The 13,470-nt window shown below is 39.7% G+C and overlaps 1 protein-coding gene across 1 annotated transcript in view; it reads right to left on the bottom strand.

Moving 5' to 3' along the window:
* CACNA1D (calcium voltage-gated channel subunit alpha1 D) overlaps positions 1 to 13,470 on the bottom strand; it is a gene marked incomplete at both ends in the record, with an annotated part of 162,208 nt that overhangs the window by 13,855 nt on the left and 134,883 nt on the right. Inside the window, 5 exons of the mRNA XM_084214320.1 lie at positions 5,461 to 5,591; positions 10,387 to 10,488; positions 11,533 to 11,635; positions 12,750 to 12,846; positions 12,951 to 13,078. Coding sequence (XP_084070446.1) covers positions 5,461 to 5,591; positions 10,387 to 10,488; positions 11,533 to 11,635; positions 12,750 to 12,846; positions 12,951 to 13,078 — 561 coding nt within the window. The remainder of the gene's footprint in view (positions 1 to 5,460; positions 5,592 to 10,386; positions 10,489 to 11,532; positions 11,636 to 12,749; positions 12,847 to 12,950; positions 13,079 to 13,470) is intronic.

Below are 13,470 nucleotides of genomic sequence, written 5' to 3'. Positions count from 1 at the left end.
AAAAATGCCAAACAGATTTTAAATCAACTTCCCACATCTACAGCATGCATAAAAGAGTAACACCATTTTAAATACACGTCTTATATTAAGAAATCTGTGTCTAATGAAAGACTCCAGTCATGACTTTCAGAAAAAAAGAAATCTAAATGCCTGTAAATACTGGAACTACAAAAAATCATTTTCCCTGTACCTAAATTCAGTCCACAACCATTTTAAGGTATGGTCCAACCTACATATAGGTACAGTTTAAGCCTAGTTTAAGAAGTGCAAGCACACTACCCTTATTAAAATAATATCATTGTCACCTACACTGTTTCCAGTGCCCCCTTTTTTGAGCTGTCCTAGAGTGGTACCAGGAATTGGAAGACACTGGCAAACTTTGCTTCACAGACTTTACAACAATGATGGATATTTATGTATATTGCAATATAAACTCACTAGAACTGGAAAAAAGCACAAACACTAATTCTAAATGCTTATGTTTTCAGAGCTTCACAAGCCTGGAAGCCTGGAATGACTCTAAAAACATTCCTGTAAATCATTAGATTTATAGGTAAAGAATATGTTTTTACTATCTGCTTATTCTAGAGCAGAGAAAACCACAAAGAGTAAAAAGCCTCAGAGCCACACTGATGCTTTGACATAAAAACAAACTGAGGTTAGTAAGAGCAGAATACAGTGACAGAACTGCTTTAGAAAGGAAATAAGCATGCAGAAAAATAGCTGAATGACCTACACTATAGCAGTGGACATAGGAGACATAGTAGTCAAGCCTTGACTGCCCAGAGTTCTCCATCCTGGCAGAGCCAGCTCCCAGTGCTGCAGCTGCACAGAGGCTCCGAGCTCCCAGCCAGCCCAGGCTGCCAGAGCTGAGCCCTTCTGGAGCACCACAGGAACATCAGAGCACAACTGAATGGAACAAATTAACCCCTCAACTGATGCCTGCCAGAGGGTGTGGCTTTTTCCATTTTCTATCACTGCTTACTGCAGGGTTAATAGTAGTTGTAACATTTGCAGAGAGGAAAAAAAGCATAATTAGTTTAATCTGAAACATGTTTCCAAAATCAGGCTCCGGTCGATAAATCAGTGCTTTTGTGTACCTGGGATGTGAAAGAAAATATCCTTTATCTTTGATTTGTGTGTATTAACAAAGAGGGCTACATATAAATAAATATGAAATATAGATGTGTTACATATATACAACATCTATATACAGATGTTACAGTAAGTGTTTTCCATAGGAAAAATAGTGTAGAATTAGTTCATTCCCTCTCTGTGCTAGATGAAAGTAATTAAAATTGTTCATGCTTCACTTACCACCTATTTTACTAGCAATGTGACCACTGTTTGGCTCAATACAAGTTTCCATCAGTACACAAAGACATCCCTTTCTGACCCAGAAAATATATTTGTGGTCACTGCACAAGTATCAGTCAATAGCACAAGAATGGCAGTGGAAACCCCTTTTGTTGGTGACTTCAGGGCACGTGTAACATCACAAAAATGGCATAAACAGCTGACTCAAACTGGTCACCCATCATTTCAGAGCCTCTTTTTTTTGTCTGGCCTTCATAAGGGCATGAATTCCCCTGGGTCTGCAGAACACAAACTGTGGGGTTCCAAGGATGCTGTTACTGCAGCTCTGAAGATGGGTTTGGTGACAACATGCAAGGTTAAACAAACTGCTGTTGGTTTTCATCTGAAGTGTCCTTTTCTGAGTGAGGAGGAATTTGAAACTTCATGGCAGAAAGACTTCCTTGACTTAACAGCAAGAGCAGATCATCATCCCCTCCTCACTTTCCCCTCTGACATACCCAAACAGCAGCTGGGCTTAGGCTGACAGCAAATGCTGCATCCTTGAGGAAAACCTGAGCTCTACAGGACAAAACACACCCTGAATGAAGTCACTGTGGATAAGAAGAGGAATCCCTGCCTGCTGCATGCTCTGGCAAACACAAAGCAAATCCAGTTCTGCAGGGAGCTCTGCTCTAGTTTTCTAACTCAACCCAAACTACCATGGGTTCTTCTCCTGTACCAAACACATCTCAAATCCAGTGTCAGAAGCAGCTGCTTTCTTTATTGGAGTTGGGTGGAGGTTCTGGCCCCCAGACATGAGGGGGCTGCCAGGGACATCCTTGTGACACAGGTCACAAGTTTTGGGTTCATATAACCAAACAAAACTCAGGCAAAGGATGCAAGTTTCAGTTCCGTGTGTTAAAATGCCTGTATTAATGACATAAAGCCCCTATTCTGTATATTCTAGTGTTCAATCACTCTGAAATGAAAGGCTCTGTGTGTCTCTCTGAAGACAGCATCTCCTAAGAACAGCATTTTTACACATGCTCCTTGGTCATTCTGCCTTCCTGAGGACACAGACTGGACCTTTAGCTAAGTAATGTGGCTTTCAAGGAAGATTTATTCCCATACCTGGTGAAACAGAACTTATTAAAACAACTACTGTAGGCCATCAGAAAGCCTGACTGGACTTTCTGAGCTCACAGAATTTTACTCTGTGTTATGCAATTCCCTTAAGCTAATTAAAGGCAGTGTTGTTAGCTCCCTGTCTTTCATACTACACTTTTTCTGGAAGTGCTTTTCTTGCTGCACTATGACCATTACTTTTTAAGACCTTGAACTCTAGTTTCAATATTGTGGAGATTTTGTCTTGCAGTTCTAAAAACCCTTCTTATCTTGCATGTAAAAGTTCTTAAATATTCCTCAATACTTTTCTGCCTATATTCATATAAGTCATTCTATCAGAGACAGCAGCATAAGAAGTACATGTTTTTAAAAGATTTAGCTAAAAGCAAGGCATCCAATTTATAATGCTAAATTACAACTAAAGGACTAGTTAAAAAAACCCCGAAACTAATTCCCTTGGAAAAATGGGACTTTAGGACATTTGACATTTACAGGGTTTCCCTTCAGTATCTTCAAAAGTACTGAATGAAATTATTGCAAAAAACCCAGCATCCTGAGCATGAGGAATTAAAGAAGGCAAAGAAATTATCTATGTTTTTAAAAAGGCTGTTTCAGCCTCATAAACCAGGGAAAATGGCAACATCCATGAACGTTTTCCCCAACACTTGTCCTCTGAGTTAAAACACAATGGATTCTGTCACCAGGAGCCGCCTTCTCACAGGAGCTGTTTACTCTCTGAAGGCAGGAAAGTGTGACCTGGACAACTGTGGGAATCAGCAGGATTATAAAACTGTCACTCACCTCTTGCTTCACTCAAAGGTTAGGCAGGGACTGTGAGCAGCTGAAGAGAATAGCAGGTTGTTTTCTTCCTCTCTTGCAAGAGATAGGAGATAAGGAAAGCCAGGCTAGATAATGCAGGAACTGCAGGTTTTACTGGATCCTGAGGAACCAGGTCCTTCACTAATTAACCAGTTCATTCACCCCAGGAGAAAGTCACAGGTATCAGCAAATTACAAGGGCATTTATGGCTCCTGCAGCTTTTGACACAAATTGGAACAGGTGACATTGCTTTTATCTGCTGGTTTGCTTAAGGATTTTGCAGCATGATACCCAGCTCTGTTTTCAAGCTGTATCCTCATATAAGTAATTGTTCTAACAAGCACAGCATTGGGGCTTTGAATTTGACGTGCTGCAGCTTCCAGTTTAAAATTATATTGTTCATTTATATGCCTAACTGGGCTTTTTTTTTTCCAGCCTCAGGTTTCAGATCTCTTTGAAACAGTATTGCCATTTTTATTTGGTCAATCAAGTTGAGCTCCTACTGATTTGTTAGAAAGACAAAAGCAGAAAAGAGGAAGATGAGAAAAAAGAAATCTTCCCATCTACTGGCCTGGGTCATTTTAATACCTTTGTTTTAATCAGAAAAAAAAACTCTCCATGCCTCAAATCCCATAGGTCTTTGCAGATTTCTAGTAGAGACTCATGGTCTTTTTTTTTTTTAATTGAAAAATTTTTGCCTAATGGGAGAGGAAGAGCTGAGTCTTTCCAGTTCCATCTTGCCCTCAGTCATTGAGCAGGAAGCAGAGTCTGACAATAAACAAGAGAGCACGCTCACATTTGACAGCTCAGTGGTTCTGTCTACAAGGTTATGTGTGCAATTTCAAAAACATGAGTGGACACCTGCAATACTGAGGCTCAAAACCAACTTTGACCTCCTTATGCTCAAATGCTTCTGCAATAAAGAAGTCTGAAAAGTCCTGCCTAAAAATCCAACATCTTTCACTGCCCTCTCAGCTGTTTACAGCCTTTTTTTCAGTTCCATTACCAATAATTTTCTCTTCTTTCCTGTATGCAAATTTCACACATCCCTAGCAAGCCACGTGGGCACAAACCTACAGCAAGGACTGTGGTGAATCTTCCCCTGCCTGTTGCATCTCTCACCCTTGTGGTGACCTGGAACACAGTGGCAGTCAGAGCTGCCAGCAGAGACTTTCTTAGGAAATGGGAATGAAACACATCCCTCACTCAACACAGCAAAGATCATTTTGCTAAACTGAAGTACAAGCCAACAGGGTTTTAACAAACAGAATCTGAATCAAGTTAACACAGTTCTCCTCTTTTGGGAAGGGATTTTCTAAACATAGTCCTAAATTTTGGCATCAGAATAAAAAACTATCAGGAACAAATATAGTTTGTAGCAAACTGCTAATCTTTAACTGAAATTCACAAAGTCCCAATCCAATAGAAATGGTGCAGTGTATGATGTCTGGAATTATTTGAGAACAGCTTTCCATTTGCCTGTTTCAAAGTTCATTGTACAAAGGTACCAGTGGAAAGAAGTTGTCAGAATTTGCTCTTTAGATCACATGTACTCTATGGACTGCTTGCTGCAGGCCTATTGAGAGACAGAAGGCCAAATCTATTGTCCTTGTTTCCATGTGATAGCTTGTTTTAAGAGATAGACAGAAGTGTGTGACATTAATGCAGTATGTTAATACTTCCTGTGATATAAATTCATGGATGAAAAATTCAGAATTTGTAAATAATAAAAAATTAGGAAGATAATCAACCATAAGTGGAAAAGAAAAAGAAAAATGAGAATTAAGAAAAATGATACTGTATAAAAACCTATTTACTATGAGGTAATGCACAGTAGGAAGTTCCCTGAGAAGTGGCTTGGAGCATTTCAGGTACACAAGAAATTGAACAGTTAAAGCAAAACAAAGAACATAAATGACAGCTCGGAGCTTTATTTATCCAATATGCAATCAGCAACTTTAGACTGTGATTTACCTGCTAGACTTGCTAAGAAATTTCATAACTATTGCTACTGTTTGAGTAATCCATAGAAAATAATTTTTTGCACTTACCTTGTTACAGACAGAACAGCAGGATTAGCTTTTACTTTTCTGATGAATAAGGGCCAAAAGTGTCCCAGCTAAATAAAATCCTGGCAGCACTGCACAATCATCAATATTCATCTACCTGCTATTTCAAGTAAGCTCACAAAATGGTGAGTGAAAAACATAAAACAATCACCTGCAGGGCAATGGTGGTGTTCTTCGCAGGATATTTCCCCACCAGTCCTTGTTCTTTGCGTTTCTTGAATTTCCTAAAGTAGTCCTGTATCAGGAAGGTGGCATAGAACTTCCCCACGGTTACCTCATCATCTAAATGAACAGACCAGACAGATCTCTCCCAAGTCAGCACATTTATCAATAGCCTGTACACTCACATCTGATTTGGGGGAAATGTGATGGGTGCAACAGGTACTATGCTTCCAACAATGGAGCCTGGCAGGGGCTCAAAAGCAATGTTTCAGCAAGCAGCTTTGTTCAGTCAGTTAAGTGAACTCATCCTAACAAAAGAGAAAATTCAATACTTTACCAAGGCTTGGGTACTTCTAAGTAAGTTTCTACCAAAACCATAAACATGTTTGTATATACATATAGAAGCTGAAGTACTGGCTTTAGTTACTTAGAGTAAATAGATTTAATAAAATCTACTATAGCTGACATACACTGATGTTAATAAGAGTGACTCTGCCTTTTTTGTCCTTGCTGAACCAAATTTGCCTGTTGGTGTATATATTGTGTCAGTTCTGTAATGCTAAAAGGAAAGAAAATTACCTCCATCAGTGAATTTTGTACAATTCAAACAACAGGCAAACAGCCAGGGCAGTGAATGTAGCATTTTTACAAAGTCACTGTTGTGAACAAAATCCAAATTTGAAAGTTTCCAAAGGCAGGGGCCTTGTGAGGACACCAACATCTCCTGGTTCAGAGCAGGCTGAGAATGAAGGGGGCTGTTCACGAATCCATTGAATCATTCAGCTGGGCAAGATTGATCTCTCAGTGACTAATGCTTGCCAGAAAACTAGAAATAGTTTTCTATTCAAAAACATTGCTTTTGTTGTCACACACTTTTTTTTCCCTGGAGTTATCTGACATGAAGTTCCATTTCCCTTCCTGCTCTACTGTTCAATCTCCCCATGTTTCTCAGTAACCAGATGAAGATTTTGGCAACAGGATTTCTGCAGCACTTAAAGAGGGGCTGGTGTGGTTTAGGCATCAATGTTTTTCTGTCCAGTCATGACTTGACTGAGCATGAAAAACTAACAAGCCCAGACACATTTTAACACACCTCTATTAGAAATGATGGGCTTTTTTTAAACTTTTGATTAAAATGAAGTATCCATGTATCTTATCAATAATATGTGCCAATGCATCTCACTAAGGATAGTATTTGTAGCACTACTTTTACCTGTAATGACTGCTTTTTGTAATTTAAATTGACTTTCTTCTTTTAGTGACTTGCTCTCATCAAAGAGGGTGGGGAATCCATTCCATGGAAAATACTTTTTAAATCTATTTTTATGTTTCTGATAAAATTTATCTCAAAATGGAACCTCTACTATGCAAAGTCAGCTCCTCTCCTTATAATGTCTGAAATGGGCTGTATGCATGTGAAAAAGCACAACAGGCTTTAACTACAGTGAAAATGCACCCAGAATGTCTTCTCTCAGCAGTTTGTCTTTAAATATATCAAAACAAAAATAGTTATAAGAATTGCTTCAAAAGATACTGGTTGGGAGACCAGTCTGTTGCAGGAAGTATTTTAGCATATTAAAGAGCCTGCTCTGCCAAACTCTGACAACCCCTCAAGGGTCAGAGCCCCCCAGTTCCTGCCAGGAAAGGAGGAACTAGCAGGAAATATCAGAAACACCTCACAAGAAAAGCTCACCAGTCTATGGATTCCATCTCAGCAATAAAAACCTTTTTCACTGACTCCATGAATCTCATTAATAAACTTTTTGTGAACATTTGCTTTGATGTTCACCTGTAAAGGTCCTTTGCAGCTCTTCAGGAGCCTAATGGAGCACTGTATTAGGATGAGATCTCTTACACAGCACGTAATGCAAACTCACCCTCCCTAGTTTAGACAAATCCACTGATCTGCAACATGGCTCTGGTTTAACTCCCCAGATAAGCCTTTCCCCATCCTTCACACTATTTCATTCCAAGTACTTGAACAGAACTTATAAGGAAGTGAGTTAGCAAACGGCTCCCAGAGAGAACAAGCGGACAGAAGTGACAAACACTGCTGTGGTGGCACTCAGCACGGCTCAGCCAGGCCACCACGCTGCCCCACCACTGGCTGTGCCTGAGATGGCAGCACCAGGGACACAGCAGGGCCCCCTCTGAGCGCCCTGGACACGCACCAATCCCATCAGACAAAGGCACTGCAGTTTGCTGGACTGTGCCAAGGGCTGGCTGTGTCCCCACAGTGCTCGTGCATGTCACAGGCACAGCCAGGCGGGCTGCAGACACGAGCACACAGGAGCTGCTGCCTGGCCAAGGGGAGCCATCCTTGACTCTCTCCTCTGGGTCACACACATAGAGCCAGGTACAGACAGCTACAGGAAGGCAGCTAAGCATAACTGACCACAGAACAGACAAATCACTAATTACAATTTGTGACAGCAGCAGCAATCGTTTCAAAGGAAGCTCTTGGAAGAGGCAAAAGGTACTAGGAGGATTAAATGGATTTGCAGGTGGAGACTGGGAAGTTTAGAGAATATAGGTGAGTCCTTAGTGAGTTTTATGTATTTCTCTTACTCTCTAGTCTCATTCATTCATCAAACATTTGACTGACATTCTGTGTTTTTGCAAAGCACTTTCGCCTTTCTGTACTGAAAACGTGTTGCTAACTATTAACAGTCTCACTGAGTTATAATAAGAAGTTATTTAATCAGTACTAAGAATGATCTGTTTATCTCCAGTGCATCTATTTATAATCCAAGGGGGGAAAAAACACCTGCTATATGGATTATTTTCATTCTGCTCTGAAAATAAGTGTTCTGGAGACATGGCCATGAGACACAAAGGACCCAGCATTCAGTAATATCAGCACAAGTAATACTGGGGCAAACTACTGTAAACTGCACCTCTCAATAATTTTAAGTGTGAATGATTTTAACATATTGAATTTGAATGGCTTTTTTGATTCATATTGAAAAGGATTTTCAATCTCTTGGGAAACTGTTATTATCAGCTGTCACTGGTGTTAATTCATAGACAATTTTCTGTTGATTATTAAACATCAAAACTAATTTCTACTGTACACTAAGCTATTTTACACTCTTATGGCATATGAATGTAAAATAGCTGTATTCCTCTTTTTGGCTAAGTAGTTTACAATATTTCCAATTTTCAGGTAAATCATAATGAGTTCTACAGAGTAACAAAGTAAAGTGTAATTGAAAACTCATAAATCTGCAGGAATTCCCAACACATTCCCATTGATACTGGGTTGCCAAAGCCATCCTATTTCCTATCAGTCGAGCACATCCAAGTTTTCAGCCTTCCAGCTACACTGAAGAGCTACATTTGCAGAATAAACATTTAGCAATGAATTTTAGTATAGCTGAAAATAAATACACAGCTTATACTCAGCAATGAAATGAAGCTGAAGTTAAGAGTGAATCACTAGGTGAGATTAGTTCTAGGAATGTAATCTGTACAGGTTCTTTGTCAGATTGATTTAGGCAGGCAGAGCTCGCTATTCTGAAGCATGCGTCTCTATTTCAATAAAAATGTAGGGGAATAAAGTTGGCAAGAGGCAACACTAATTCCATGCCACCACCCTAAAACAGAATTGCTTCAGAATATTCGGGAAGACTCATAGTTGAAAGGAACAGAGGCTGCAGAAAAAGCTCAAGCACATAGTTACAACAATAACAAAGCGATTCATCTATGCCATGCAAGCACTTAGGTGTAAGGCTAAAAACAACAGAGTAGAACACAAAAGTCGTTTTAAATGTGCAGTATCAGTTCCCCTTTTGGAGAGTCAATTTAGCCAGGTTTTTGGCTTCATCCCCACTATTATCCAGCAGCCACCCCACCAACAGGCTGGCTCCTCCAGCCACAGAGCAGTTGCTGCTCCTGGGTGATGCCAGGAGCCATGCGGGCAGGGCTCCTCCTCCTGGCACTGAGCATCCCCTTCTGGGGCCAGGGCCAGGGGCTGGAGTCTGAGCAGCCCTGGGAGCTGCCATGAGCTGGGAAGGCACAATAAACTACAGGAAATACCAGGAGATTACACTGGATTTGAGGATTGGAAATCTGGGTAAATATACCCTGGGTATGAGTGACAGTGAGACAGATCCTGCACCTTTAAAACTTGAAAAAGCAAGTAGAAAACAGTCACCTAAACCTACACTACAGCGAATTAATAAAAATGTATATATTGAAAAAGGCTAAATATATATATATATATCAGAATATATATATTTACAAAGAGAGATACTGACATGTCTTTTTGTGGCACGTAAGAACATTTAGTAAATGTGCCTCGTAGTTCTCACAAATGTTTGGTATCATTAGAATTCAGATATCTCTTTAAATGGGCCACATTCATATCTCAGTCTTATCAGCATAAATCTGAACCATTTCCATCATCTGTGGAATGGCTCTGGTTTAAACTAGTGCAACTGAGATAATTGAACTTCTTGCTTTATTAATTTAGCAAAAAGAAATTTAAGCTGGCAATTAACTCTTTTTCCTCCCAGAAGTATTCAACATATACAAGCAAATAAGCTATAATGTAGCATAGTACAAAACATGGTGTTTTGCTCAACACCATGCATTGAAATCAAGCTAGTTTTTGCTGAATGATTTGAAATCAAGCCTATATTTAGGTCTAATAAGGTTTGGGTTTTTTTCAAGCAAGAAAATAAGCGTAACATTTTCCTTTCTCTCTCATTTTGATCTGTTTCACTTATCAGTCCTCTATATATTGCCTATTACAATAGGATATAATTGTCTCAATATTCATTCTGCTATTTTTTGTTGTCCTTAAACCCCATTATAATTGCAACATTTAGCAGTTTTATTGCTTTGGTTCCTGACACTCTAGAAAGACCAACAAGCACAGAGAACAGCACAGGGCAGAGTTTATCGGACTGACCGCCGGCGGGAGGGACAACTTGGTCAAGCAACTTCATGCTTGTTTTCTTCCATATTTTCTTTATGACTGCTCTAAGTTCTTCATTGGCTTGCTCCAGGTTACCTGTGGCAAGGAGTGGCAAAACAGAGGGTGGTAATTATGGTTATCAGCTGCAGTGAATGATCCTTTGGATATTAATTTGGTGTATACAATTAAAGACTGTGACAGAGATCCTTTGGGGCAAGCCCATGCTATGTGATGGAGCAGACAATGCCACAACTAAGGAGAAAAAAGGGCATAAGACAGCAAATTTCTGGTGCTTTCAAATGCACCTCTGGAGCAGTGCAGAGATCAGAGGTGACTTCCAGACCTTGGCCTCACTCTGTCACTCCTGCTTAAATTGTCCTAAAAGTGATGACTTTTTCTTTACAAGCCACTTCTTCCTTGAAGCAGAGCTGAGCCTTTATTTACTTAACCACAGTTATTACTCAGTTGTACAGGCTTGAAAGTTCAAACAACTGAGTACTGAGCAGCATTTCATCTCTTGCATTGTTCACACAGCAATGCCTGAGGGGCCTTCATCTAAGTTTGTTACTGCCAGCAGAACCCAAAACCTAAAGCAATAAAAGATGGCCAAAAAAATTGAAAAATGTGCAAAAGCAAAAAGATCTTTGAAACATCCCACTATCTTTAAAAACCTTTCCCTCTTAATGTAAATGAGAGAAATCTATCCAACCCAGTCAGAACTGGCCTCGACCAGACTGGGAATGTTGCTTTCAAGTGTGCAGAAGTCGCACCACTGTGAGATCCAAAGCACCAAGATAACAGGTAGTGAGGAAGGAGCACCTTATTTGGGCAGGAGGGGAAATGCATTCATTTCCTGCAGCAGAACTCCTGCTATGCCAGTGCTGCACATTTTTATCTGACCAGACAAAAACACAGAATAATTTCTGAGGTGTCTTGGGCTCTGGCCTCACTATCCCTTTCCTTTCGTTTTCTAGCAAATCATTCCTACCAACAGTGAATACAATCCATGACCCAAAAGCAAACCAGATCCAGTGAGACCAAGGCAGTCCTACTCACATCCAACAAAAGAAATAAATTGTAACTTTTCCTCATTGTGCTTTCTGACCAGGGCAATGAAGGCTTTACAGTGAAGAAACTTACCTTCTGTTTTTATCTTTAGAGCAGTCCTAACCAAAGCAAATAAAGTAGCGTTGAACATGACAGTGCCATCGCTGTTCAGTGGCATATTCATGGCTACTAACCTCTGAAAATGAGAAAAGGAAAACAAATCTTGATGCTGCTTTCTTTGGGAAAAAGAAAACAAACTCTTGTAATGTTAATTTTTGAAAAGCTGATGTGTTCAAAGAATAGTATTACTGAGAGGAATATAAATTATGTAAGTTCTTCAAAACAAAGTTGAGTTTTCCATCTTACCTGTGTATAATATGCAGTAATTAAGAACAACATTGCTTCTTTTTGATTTTAATGACATGTATGCTTATACACAAGTTAAAACTGTATAGAGGATTTCTTGAGCTATTTAACGAGCTAACTTTCCAACACTGGAGCCCAGTTTTTTACTGAGCCCCACTGTGCCAGTACTAAGGACAAAAGCAGTTATTTGAGGGCAAGCACTCCAGCTGCAGTCATGCCCCAGGCTCCCCAGGGGTTCCTCATGCTCCAGAAAGAACCAGAGCACCAGGTCTGACTGTCCCAGCCCATTCATTCCTCACTCATCTTATGCCAACTTCTCAGAACTGCTGTGAAAGGGGCTTTTCTCTTTGGTTCAGTCCATCCTTGCACCAGAGTTCTCCTAGAGCAGCACTGCTGTGACCCTGACTGCCAAAAGGACGCAATTTCATCTAACAAATCTTTTCCTAATGTCTGACTTGGGTTTTCTTCTATTCTAGTTTAAAAGCATTACTCAATGAATAATTGATGTTAGCATATAGACAGATAGAGGTTTGCTTTAAGTATGCCTTGTGACATTGAATTCCAGCCCAGAGGTTGACATGTCAACTTTACCAATTTATAAAACAGATATACAAGGAATCCAAATGACAGCACTTTGTATCAATCCTTCAATTAACAGGTTAGATCTTATTCCCAGTGCAATTGCGAAGATCTCAACGTCCATAATCCTGAAGCCATCAAATAATGTAACAATCATTCAGCTCCTTTGTATTGCTTTTCAACTTTTACACTAAAATGCCATTAATCCTCATCACAATTACATGTTTTTCCTGAAAGATTCTATAATATTTAAAATTCTCATTAATTTTCTGTCTTCTCACTTGCTGCTACACATTGTTACACACTGTTATTCCCTCCAGCCTGGTCTGCCCCCTTGCAGTCTGGCAGGAGCAGGTGGAACCCACCTTGCAGGCCACTCGGTGAGGGCACAGCTTGCCAAAACCCAGCGGTGGCTGAATCCGTCTCAGCAGCGTCACCACATCCAGGTGCTTTATCCTTCCCCTGGAACAACACACAGCAGTGAACAAACATCCACTCCCAAAATACACAGCCTGCTCTGCTCGTTTTTACCAAATAAATAATGTCAGAGAAACGATCTAACTTACTTTGCTTCAGGGTCATATTCTGACCATATTCTTTTGAATTCATCCAAATGATGGGGGCCCAGAATAGACCAGTCACGTGTCAAATAATCAAAATTATCCATAATGACAGCCACAAATAAGTTAATAATCTGAAAAAAAAAAAAAAAAAGTAATTAAGAGCAATCTTTCTTGATTACTTTGAATTTTTATCAATTTAATATGTAGGAGCTTAGGAACTCAAGTAAATCAATAGTTTTTGGCAAATATCATCAAATATCACTGAAAATATTTTCATTTAACTAAATGGAAGTCTATCAAATGATGACATAACAAGAACACGGTATTTTAGAGTAGTCCATTTTTTTACATAGGCTACAACACAGTTTTGTTTCTCTTCCTTGATTTACCAGATCCCACCACATCAAAGTGAAGAATGGATCCAACACACACATTATGACACAGTGTGGATCTCAGCAACAGGATTCAATTTCAGGGCAGTACATTTTGTTAGCACAGAAGGTGGTACAGATCAACAGAACAT

The sequence above is a fragment of the Fringilla coelebs genome (genome assembly GCF_963513975.1).
Source record: "Fringilla coelebs genome assembly, chromosome: 13".
In the NCBI taxonomy this organism is placed as follows: Eukaryota; Metazoa; Chordata; class Aves; order Passeriformes; family Fringillidae; genus Fringilla; species Fringilla coelebs.
This window is presented reverse-complemented; position numbering and strand designations above follow the sequence as displayed.